Below are 12,595 nucleotides of genomic sequence, written 5' to 3' on the forward strand. Positions count from 1 at the left end.
AATCTCGATCACATTTAAATGAAACCTCATGACAAGCACCAGCTTGCGATTGAAAAAAAGAGTCATTTTATTCGATAGTTGCTGGAAAAAGTTATAAAGTAACACACATGAAAAAATACAGTTGAAATGAGAACCTTATCCTTTTTTAAGTCGGTTAAAAAACGGAGAATTGTTAAACTTCTTATGTTGTGTAAATGTTATAAAATTTTCGTGGTTTGGATGTTATATACATTATCAGTATATTTAAATATGTTTAATTTTTAAATGAACTACGAAACAATTTTTTTCTAATAATAAATAGTTTTCCAAAAACTTCTAATATGGCATTTTACTTCTAAAGGCTTAAGGCCTTGCTAATCTTGCCGTGCTATTTGCCAATCAATATAGGTATACATTTTCTCTACAAATTAAACTTCAGTTATTTTACCACAATGAAAAAAATATATCTATTCTAAAGAAATAATTTACAAAATGCTCTACTTTTCTTGTTGTCGTCGTCTTCATATCTGACTTTGGATAAGGAAATTTTTTTTTGTTATTAGAAAGATTTTCTAGATTACACTATAATAGTTTATGACAGTTATGTTCAGATCTAGTAAGTTAATCGTTTTAATAACATTAAAACAATTATAAATATTTATAATTAACATTTAAAAATGTCAATTTATTTTCTTTCGTTCATTTTCTATTGCCAAATGTAGCGTGTAACCAGAAGGCATAATGTGTTTTTTTTTTTAATTACTTCCATTATGATGATTTTTCACGGTATAATTTTCAAGGATTTTTTAAGTACTACGTTTTAATATAACCAAACAGTAGTGGTTTGGAAATTTTGTATTTCCATAAATGCTCACCCAAAGCAATGTTGTGTTTTTGTTTTAAACAAAAAGCTTATGTAAATGTATATTTATTTTGCTTCTCCATCCTAAAAAGCTTTTTAGAATTTGGAATAAGGTAAGCCTTACCTTTATGAATAAATGAAATAATCACCGGGGAAGAAATTTTATTCAAGTCGGGAAAAATATTTATACTAATATTATATCTGTCCTGAATGAAAGCTGAGCGTACGACCATCGGTGCTAAGGCAACTTCTATTATTCTTCTGTACCACGCTGCTTTGTCTGCGTTGGTATTTTTCAAGTTAATGGAGAAGACTCGACGAATTCCAACCACCGGAGCAGGTTGGGTTCGAAATGGCTACAGCACCGCAGACTACCTCCATACTGTTCGGCAGATTATACAAAATACTGAAGAGTAAAATTAGCCGCTGTGTATGGCATTTGTGGACTAAGAGAAAGCCTTTGAATCTGTCGAGACCAGTGCTGTCCTATATTCTCTATATATTGAATTACTGAGATGTATGTATCACGTGGCGACAATGAATGTCTATATCCAAGACCAGTAAGTTCGCGCCATTTTTGGCGCAAACTTAGGGAGGCCTTTGTCCAGCAGTGGACTGTGATAGGCTGAAGTGAAGTGATGATACAAGACCAGTGAAAGAAACCCGTACTTCTTCAGCATGGGGTAAGACAGGAAGATATAATATAACTGAAAATTCTAAACATTTTTTAATATCATATCAAAATTGGGCGCGCCACGGTTCACTTAAATCGAATGTAAAATCATCATTTCAAAAATTTCGATCTAACGGGTACATCGTTCCATAGCTTAATTGGCTAGAGCACCGACACGGTCAGTCGGAGATGCAGGTTCGATCCCCGTTGGAACGGTCGATTTTTGATATGATATTAAAAAATGTTAATGTTTTTGACGACGACGATGACGAGGCATCAGCATCAACGGTGACCACATCTCGCACCTTCGTTTCGTCGACGATATCGTCATCTTTGCGGATACGTTGAATGAGCTAGGCTAAATGCTGGGCGGCCCAAACGAGTCCTCCCATCGAGTTGGTCTCGATATGAATAACAAAATGAAAGTTATGTTTAGTAACTAACTCATATCGAGTCTGGTATCAGTCGATGGTACCCTTCTCAAAGTTGTTCAGGATTATGTCTACATAGGCCACACTATTCAACTAGCCCGAAACAATTTCAAGAAAGAAGCTGATATGAGGATTCAGTTGGGCTGAGCGGCGTTTGGCAGGCTTAGCCGAGTCTTTACTTCAATGATTGCGCAATTTTTAAAAAGAAAAAACTTCGAGCAAGGCTACCTGTTTTGACATATGGTAATAACACTGATGAGGGGACTAGTCCACAAGCTTAAAGTTGCTCAACATGCAATGGAACGCTATGCTTGAGGTCTCTCTCGAAGATGATCGTGTGTAGGCAAACGCAGTGTGTCCAAAAACGATTCATTATTATACAAATTAGCCGTCTGAAGGACGATTATGTACGCCATAAAATGGACGAACTGTACGATAAGCTTGATGGATAGAACCATTTTTTTTTGCAAGCTTTGCCCTGATGTAAGTCTATACAAAATGAAATGTCAAATCAAACTTAGCAAAAAACAATTATCAGCTGTTAAAATTAAGTGGTTGTCAAATAAAGCAGTGTCGCCAACTGAAAGTTATGTACCTCTAAAAAACACCCATAACAAATATGAGTAAATTGCTTTAGGTAGTTATATTATATCAAGATTCATGTCGCTGAGCAGCTTATTAATTAGCACGTTATTAATATATTTTGTGATTTATTAAAGCGTTATAAGTAAAAAAGGAAATTCGTCATACGCTTATAGAGACTGTGAATTTACTACGTGCTTGTTTATTTAATTATCAAGATTGAAATATCGCTTTCTTAGTAATAAAATGTTTATTAATGCGATAATAGGTCTTTAAGAGAGTTGAAATAATTGGATTGGTGTCGTTTTAATTTCGTTTTCGAATACACACAATTTCGTTAATTTTCCTTTCCGGAAAACACCCATGGAATAAATAAGAGGCTGTTGAGTTAAAATTATTTCAAGTTATGCTTGATATCAACCAACCTTGTACTCATCAAAAGAAATATTACGCAGCGTTTGTTAAAATTAAAATATGGAAAGCCGACTCGTTATACAGATATAGGTATAGATAAAGGTAATACACGATTTAATGTCCTACAGATGATTTATGCCGTTACATGTCGTGTGGTAATCGGCGTAGAATAGTGCCACCCCATCTTATCCCGTGGGTATCGTAAGAAGCGATAGAGGAAAAACCACTAGAAGGTGGGCAGCAGAACTTTCTAAATACATGGTCACAACTGCGATCACCAACCCGCCTGGCAAGCGTGGCGATTAAGCCAAATCCCCTAATGACAGACACGACTAAAAATTGTCCCCCAGTCCCCGGCGGCCCCGCTAGTCCTGGCTACTGTGGCGGCTACGGTAAACGGTGGGGCGGGGGGCCATAATCTCCGGCAGAAGCAAGGCCACCACACCCAATGACAACAACTGGCTCAAAGGACTATTGTTGCTCCTCACCGCGGTGATAAATTGGGAGAAGAGTAACTAACTATCAATGTGTTGTTCCTTGCCGCGATGTTAGATTAGGAGTGTCTCGCCGTGGCCGCCACCTGTGTCGCCGGACTCGTTCCCCGCCCCGCACTCCGTAGCCCGCAGACCGTCGATCGAAACATTGTAGCGTAAACAGCCCTGGCAACATTTAACACTAGGACGCTGCGGACCGACGCGAAGCTCGTTGAGCTGGAAGAAGCTCTCAGAAGGTTAAACTGGGATATTATAGGGCTATCTGAAGTCCGAAGAAAGGGAGAGGACTCGATAACCCTCAAGTTCGGCAACCTGCTGTACTACCGGGAGGGCGACCAACAGTCCCAGGGTGGTATCGGCTTCCTCATTTACAAGTCTCTCGTCAACAGCAGCGACGTCGTCAGGAGCGTGTCGAGCAGGGTGGTGTACCTTATACTCAGAATATCCAATATATATAGAGGTATTCGCTGAAGGTCATACAGGCTTATGCACTGAACTCAACGCATCCAGATGACGCTCTGAAGTGGAAGCTATGTATAAGGAAATCTCTACAGCCATATATAGCTCTAAATGCCACTACACTGCTGTCATAGGAGACTTTAACGCGAAGCTTGGCAGACGATGCGGTGATGAGCTGAGAGTGGGGCAATTTGGATACGGGCAACGTAACTCCCGGGGCCGGCTGCTGGCTGACTTCATGGAGAAGGAGGGACTCTTTATGACGAACTCCTTCTTCAGGAAGCCGGAACGGTGCAAATGGACCTGGTTGAGTCCCGACGGCATTGTCAGGAAGCACATATTTAATGATGTCTCAGTGATCAATACTGTGAAAATAGGAAGCGATAACCGACTTGTCCGATGCATTGAATATCGATGTCAAGCTTGAGAGGGGTCGGCTGATAGGGTCTGTGCTCCGACCTGTGCCTGCTCAGATTCAAAACCCCAAGAGCTTTCAACTCGAACTCCAAAATCGCTTTGAAAGCCTGGCCGACTGCGTAGATGTGGACGAGCTCAATTAGTCGCGGGCAACAGTTAGTGTATTATAAAACAAAATCCCCAAAAGTATATGTGATCGATTCCTTCAAAATCTACTTAACGGATTTTCATGCGGTTTCACCAATGGAGAGAGGGCTTCATGAGGAAGGTTTAGGGATCGCCTAAGCCGATTTTGATGAGAGTTTCACTGGAAGTTTGCCGGGAAAACTTTGTGACTCACTGATTTCAACGTGGGCGAAGCCGCGGGCACAGCTAGTTAATATTATAAATGTGAATGTAAGTTTGTTTGTTACGCGTTCACGCGAAAACTATTTAAGAAAATTTGTACTCATATTCTTGAAAGAATTAGAAGTAACATAGGATACTTTTTATTTTAAAAAAATTCAATGTGAGCGAAGCCGCGGGTAAAAGCTATATGTTCTAAAATCTTCATTATAATGAAAAAAATTATGTTCGTCTATAAGGCCAATCGTATGAAAAGCTTTATATTGCACGTCGATGTAGCAATAAAAACTTTAATGAGCGTTTTTATAGTCTTATCGGAGTAAACTTACGAATATTAACAAATCACCACCATCCTGCCTTTTTCTTTAATGGGAGTCGTAAATACTAGCTATGCTCCACGGTTTCATCCGCATTAATTCGACCGGCCGGACGACATGACCCCACACGTCTAAGGGGTGGCCTTGTTGTAAGCGAGGCCACTCCACCATTGTGCCGGGCCCTGGAGGCTCTGTCCGGGGCCTACCGCCGGGGCGAGGTGGCGAATGCTAGCGCGAACCCATCTCGCCCCACCCAGGCGGACGATTCCTCACACGTGGTGGTTTTTTTAGTCAGTAGGAGTCTGACATAACCCTCGGCGCCCCCGTGCTGGAGGGTATCCATGACGGATTTTCTCAACGTAAAAAAAGGTATTTTCAAAAGTTCATCTAAGATTTATTTATTAACCTAATGAGTAAAAGTATATGAACAAAATTGTTATCTTTATTAGTAAAATTTGATATTGTTAAATTTAAGTAATTGTAAATCAATTAAGTTTCTCTAAAAACACTTTTCTGAAATGTGCGCTACTAATATTGACTGTTTTTTTTTAACTTATCAAAATTTATGACTGCATCAAGCAGTGCAACACATTATTAATGAATATTTTTACATTATATGACTATTATAGCCAGCCATACCTATAATTCGTTTATTTTTTTAAGTCCTAGAGAATAAAAAATATTTTTTTAATATTATCATATAGTTACGTAGTTTCGTAAAACAATCAATTTCATACAGTTACTTACGTTATAAAAAATATATTTCCCAGCTAAGCCTAAAAACAATCAATCATGACTCGTCTCAGCTGAAAGTTTTAAAGTAACAATAAAATAAACCCAAAATGCATCCATTTTTTTACCTTTAAAGAAATTCAGCATAAATTCATACATTTTTCTAACTTAAAACTTTTTTCACGTACACATCCTGTTGAAGTTGGCACAGTAGGAAAAGTTATGAATATTTTAAGCGAATGTTGCCCTTACGTTACAGGTGCTCTTCGTTTCTCATTCATCATATTTCTGCTTATTTAGAATTTGCAATTTTAGAACAATGTATGTTACTTATTTGCTCATACATTTATTACTTGCGTATCGGGAATAATGATTATTTAATTATACTTGTTATGAAATATTACTTTCTAATAATAATGTACATACGAATTCTTATTTTCTTTAAACCTAGCAGCCGTAGAGCATTTGTAGTTTTTGCTAGAATATTTTGTAATTAAATTATGTTATTTAATTTGTAGAGCTAGGTGTTTGTTTCTTATATTCACCGATAATTTATTATAATAGATAATATTTTTATGTGATATAACAGCAGTGTCGAGAGTGTCGCGAGGAGCGGGCGGCGGGGCGGGCCCGCGAGATGAGCGGCGCTTCAGCCCGCCCCGCCCGCCATGCAGCGACTGCGAACCACCTTCAAACGTTCCCGCACACCGACCCCCCAGGACATGAAGACGCAGAGCAGCCTCGAGGTGCCCAAGCAGGTAATTGAATCCATATTTAACATAAATAGGAAGAGTTTAATTTTTTAATTCTTGTATTTCTTTGTAAATATCAGGATCTGCTGGTCCATTTTTATACAACTAGGTCGGCAAACAAGCTTATGGTTCACCTGGTGTTAAGTGATTACCGAAGCTTATAGACGCCTGCAACACCAAAACCATCACAAACGCGTTGCCGACCCTAGCCCCAAACCCCCCAGGAGCTCTGGTCACCTTACCACCACTGTTTGAAAGTAGTATTATTTAGCTGTGATCTTGTGCAAGGAACTTCCCCAGTCGGGCTGCTCTAGGATTTGTGCAGAATATCAGTTAAATATTTTTTATTAATTAGTAACATCTACAACTTATAAAATGGAAATTTATGTTAGACTAACGGCCACCCGCGACTTCGTACGCGTGGATTTAGTTATTTGCACATCATTTTTAATTATATTCGAAAAAGCTTTATCTTTACCTAACCCTACCTAATACCTTTAGTAAGTAGTTATTGTCAATAATTCTTATACTTAAATATTATTTAAAATCCTTCGCCCATAATTACTTTAAATTCAAGGGGGGTTGAGTTCTAAAGATACATTATTAGTACACCTTCACCCCATCTATAAAGCATACATTTTAAATTTCAAGTCTCTTACTTAAAAATCATACGGCTTTCATATAAACTTCCAAACCAAAAACATTACCGTTCCATTATTAAATACATGCTATGGTATTTTAAAGTAGACTACGAAATTATCTAGGTCTACATTTTGTTCTTTGTGTAATCAAAAATGAAACGCTTATGTAAATGTTGAAGTTAATAAGCAGTCACTTTAGTTTCTGTTTGACATTTTGACGCCTTAAAAACATTTCTGCATGTCTGCTATTAGTATTTGTTTAAATATAGTACAGTATATTTTGCAGGTACTTACCATTAACCAATAATAACTTGACTAATAATAAACAAGTAAATAGTATCGGGATATCCGAGTATTACTGGCAACTATTTTTGTTTGCAGAAGCTAAGAATATCAAATATTTGTTTGTTGTGGCTATTTCTAACTTCATTTATTATATATATATATATATATATATATATATATATATATATATATATATACTATTTTTATATAATAATTTATTTCAGATTTTCATCCATAAAAATGTTAGTGATATTTTAAAAATTAAAACCTAATGTTGTTAGTACGACACAGTTACACAATTCTGTCTTTTGTGAAGCTGTTCCCAACGATACATCAGTGGCGAGTCCCACCGGTCAACAAACATATTCAGCATTCCGCTGTAGGTGCCGCGGAGGCGGGCTAACGTGTAGGCGCACCGTTTTCTCATAACAGCGTAAAAGTTATAGTGTTGTTGTGCGATGTAGTACTGGACCCGTAGATGGCTGTATGCCAACTGCCTGTCAGCCCAAAGATTGCAGGTGTAAAATGACTAACAGTATATTTAAAAAGCGTTAATTTGACTGGATTTGTACACCTTGCAAATCTCCGAGCTAAAATGTTGCATCGGACCTACATTCCTTCTCAATATTACAGTGATTCTTTAAATTGTCGGTAACAAAGTGGCCCAGGTGTTTAAATTTATTTACTCGACACAGCGGTGTCATCATCACATCAGCCTATCGCAGTCAACTGCTGGACATAGGCCTCCACAAGTTCGCGCCAAAAATGGTGTGAACTCACGTGTATTGCCCATAGTCACCACGCTTTTTTTTTTGTTATCGCAGGGGAACCCATTTACGGGTGATATCCAGGACGCCCGGGTAGGCAGTCCTAGAGGGGTACACTACCGATCAAACCCCTGCGCGAGCCTTCAGCCACTTTAATTGGAGGGTCCCGGATCTGCAGGCAACAGGATCCCTCCAGCGACCGGCTGGCCTCGGCGAAAAGGCCAGACTTCTCCTCCATGGGGACTGTCCGGCTCACCTCTGAACAATCCCGACGACGCCATGTCTAGCAGGACCGGGTTCCCATCCCGGCCCGGCACGAGCACAGGGGCGTTACTGGAGGTGCATTAAGTAGCGACTCCTACGCACCCTCGTTCGTCGTCTGCGGATGGAGGCATCGTCGGTGGCCTCCTCTCTCATCCGCTCGTCGTTCTCCTTCTGGAACATTACTGTCTCGCAGAAGGAGACCATCGCTTTCCAGGACTCGTCATCGCCGAGCATCGCGATGATGACGCTCGGCAGTGACAAGTCTCCTCCGAGGACTGTCGTCAGATCGCGACGCAGCGCCCATCTCGGGCACACCTCGAGAGTGTGCTGGGCAGAGTCCACCGCCGCGCCACAATCGTGACATCCAGTCATCGGCTCCTTTTGGGCCGTCCGACACAAGTTTTCACCAAAGCAGCCGTGCCCGGTGAGAACTTGCGTCAGACGGAAGGTGAGGGGCTTGCGCTTACGGCGCATCCACCGCTCAAGGACCGGGCGCAACGCAGCCGTTACGCGTGTGTCATACGGCTGCTCCGCCAGGTCCTCCCCCCACCTCCGCATCAATGCTTCTTGCCCCATCCGGCGCACCCATAGGATCCCGTCCAACGTGGGTTTCTCACCGAGAGCCCTCCTACCCGAGACGTATGAGTAGGTCTCGGCAAGGAACTCCGCCACGAGCTCCAACGGGGGGTCACCGGCTAGAGCAGTAGCTGCAGCCCACGATACCGTACGATACCCCCGAATCACCCTCACCGCGATGATCTTCTGCGCTGACCGCTGTGCGGCCTTATTCCTCGCAGTGAGGCGATCCGCCCAAACCGGGGCACCGTACGTCGCCATACTCCGGCAGACTCCGGAATATAGTTGCCTGCAGGCGGCGCTGGGTCCTCCGAGGTTCGGGAGGAGTCTGCCCAGTGCACTCGCCACCTTCACGACCTTCGGTTCCACCATAGCGAAGTGTGGACCGAAGGTCCATCCTCCGTCAAGGATGAGCCCCAAATATTTCATTTGGGGGCTCATCCTGACCCTCCCCTCTCCGATCTGCACGGTAGCCGGTGGGGGTCCCTTGCGTCCGGTCCCGCGGAAGAGGAGGGCTTCGGTCTTTTCAATTCTGACACGAAGCCCCAAACTTTTTATGCGGCTGATCACGAGGTTGAGTCAGACCTCCGCCAGCCGCGCCGCCTACTTATAGTCTCGTCCCCGGGAGTAAACGAGAGTGTCATCCGCGTAGCAGATGACACCCATCCCGGGGAGGAGACGGCCTCGCAGGACCCAGTCGTACCCGATGTCCCACAGGATCGGGCCCAGCACCTATCCCTGTGGGACACCGCAGCCGACCCGCCGCCACTCCACGGACCCCGACCGATGTTCGAGGCCTACTTTGCGATCGGAGAGGTACGCCTCCAGCAGCCTCTCTAGATACGGGGGCACTCCGAAGAATTTCAGTGCCTCCCGAATCACTGCATGCGGGAGGCTGTTGAAGGCGTTCGCGATGTCCAGCGACACCGCGAGCACCACCTCCCTCTTGTGTTCCGCATAACCTGTCACCGCCCGTAGGCGTTTGAGGGCGTCGATGGTCGACCGGCGCGCTCGAAACCCGAATTGGGATTCTGAAGTCCGGGTCCCGAGCCCTCCTCCAGGTGCTGAACGAGCCGGGAAGCCACTATTCTCTCCAAGAGTTTCCCAGCTTCGTTCAGCAACACCACCGGATAGTCACCACGCTGGACAGGCGGGTTGGTGACCGCCATATAATTTGACAGTAGACGTAAATTAATCAATAGATACTGTACGTAGGCGCTATTAATTATGAAATTTGTGCACTAACGGCGCTTTGATTTTATTAGCTAGTTTTAATTTTTTCATAGAATTTATTTCCATTGATATGTATAAAAATAATATTAATAAATAGCACATGCATCTGGTAATAAAATGTTTTAGATTTTTTTTTTCTTTTTTTAGATCATAGAAATATTTTTTCCATATAAATTGAAAATACACAGATATGAATTGCAAATTTAGAAATATACAATTATTTATCTTATTCTGGTGCCCTTGCGGCTATTTATAACATATAATAAAACTGTAAATGGTCCAATTCTAGACATCGAAGACATATTTAAAAAAAATTGGAGGACTCAACAGATACTGAAGATGAAAAAGCGACTGTTTTATTTTAATCTGTAGATATATATCTCTGTCTATATATATACACACATATATATATATATATATATATATATATATATTGGTTGCATATTAAGACAAGACTACTTAATGAATAAGTAATTTTCTTTATTAGCTAGATTAGTTCAATTAGAATACTTAATACAGGCTAGGACACTAGGTATATTATCCCGTAATTCGGTACGGGTCCTTTGATTTTTATTAATTTAACACTTGATGGTATTTTTTAAAAGTACATTAAAAGAAAAATAGTATTCTATCTTAAAAAATTGCAAGGACAGTCTGATCACTAATAGCGGTTCATTATAAACAATCTTTTGTATTTAGTTCTTCATCATTCATTGTTTATTCCTATATAATTATTCCTATTTTTGTTATAGGAGATGCTTCTTTAAATTTTCCAATATTCACAATTTAGATAACTTATAATTTTCTTACACCATAACCCGGAGTGTCAGATCCAAACAATATGAAACTCGAAATGTACAGAAATCTTTAAACGTCATCTTAAATTAGCTTACATACTTTGTTATAAAGACTAATGTTAAATACAAAATTAAAAAGATGGCAATTGCAAACTAAATCGAAGGTAGAGATAGTTTATAATATGTATTAAGAATACCTTTACCCAATATTAAGAATTTTGTCGCTCTGAGATAAAATATTTGTACGTCTACGATACAACCTCCACTTCTCATCCGTAATTTTCACCTGAGTTTCTTAGGAAAAATCATATCAAAGTAGTCTTTAATTGCTAGATTGAATGTTATGCTCAGACAGTTAATTGTGCACGGTTTCGGCAAAGAAGTCTTATTTAATTTAATTTACTCTTTATTGTAAACACAAAAAGAAATTTACAATTAATAAAACAATTCACAAAAAGAAATGTACAACAGGCGGTCTTATCGCGAAACAGCGATCTCTTCCAGACAACCATCTTGGAGCAGATAATGCGAAAAAAGCGGAAAAGGTATACAGAATTAAAATGGAAGAAAACAGGAAGAAACCCAAATATACATACATACATGCATACAAACATACACATATTATAAACTATATTAACTATATATCATTGCTCAAGGAAGACTCTCAAGTGAGAGAGTACCCGTAAGTCGAACAAGTGTACTATTTCACTGCCTGGATTTAGTATTTTACTGAAACGTCCTTTGCTTCAAAGCATCGCTTTTACGGGATCTCTCAAACTTAAGCCTCTTGATCTTGTTTCAACGGTTTTTTGCCAGATCAGTTGCAGGATTGCCACAATCGTAAGTCTTTCTGGAGCATTTTCTATACCTGTATATAACACAATCACTAGTAATTTATTTATATATATTTTTGTTTTGTTTTGTTCAATTTTTGGAAAATATTCATTTATAGTATGAAAGAACCAATCCCAAAACGTATTGAACTGATGTCGATGAAAATTTGTTAATAATAATTTTATACATATGTTCTTTATCTCATCATAGTTACGTTGTATGTAATAGGTCATTTTCTCCATACCTAATCAACAAAAATTTTATTAAATATTTTTTATTAGTTTGTGCACATAAATAACCAAAGAAGATTGATGATTGATATGACGAGCCTGTGATTTACCAATAAAATGTTATAGACCTTAAACAAAACCAAATTATATCATTTTGTACGTACTTCCTCTACATTAAAAACGAAAGTATGTGATATATATCAAATATTTACTAAAAAAATCTTTTAATAATATTGTACTATTAGCCTTCTGAATGTAATTACTAAATAAAATAACAGCGTAACGACAAGAACTAGGTACGTATTCTTGAGCACAAAGGTCAAAAATTTTACAGCGAAATAACAAAATAATAAAATTGCTTTTGCTATTTTCCATTTAAGTTATCAAGCTAGTAGTGCTTTGTGAAATCTTATTTAAAAATGTATTTTTAAGTCAAAAGGCTGTTGAATCAATAACGTTTTCTTTAACTGACTTCCAAAAAAGGATAAGGTTCTCAATTCGATTGTATTTT

General features: G+C 39.7%; 1 protein-coding gene across 1 annotated transcript in view; it reads left to right on the forward strand.

Annotated features, from left to right (window-relative positions):
- Window positions 1-6,373: 6,373 nt before the first annotated feature.
- LOC123670123 (eye-specific diacylglycerol kinase) overlaps window positions 6,374-12,595 on the forward strand; it is a 149,986-nt gene continuing 143,764 nt past the window's right edge. Inside the window, exon 1 of the mRNA XM_045603629.1 lies at window positions 6,374-6,463. Within this exon, the coding sequence (XP_045459585.1) occupies window positions 6,374-6,463 (90 nt within the window). The remainder of the gene's footprint in view (window positions 6,464-12,595) is intronic.

This window comes from Melitaea cinxia, chromosome 4 (genome assembly GCF_905220565.1).
Source record: "Melitaea cinxia chromosome 4, ilMelCinx1.1, whole genome shotgun sequence".
Lineage (NCBI taxonomy): Eukaryota > Metazoa > Arthropoda > Insecta > Lepidoptera > Nymphalidae > Melitaea > Melitaea cinxia.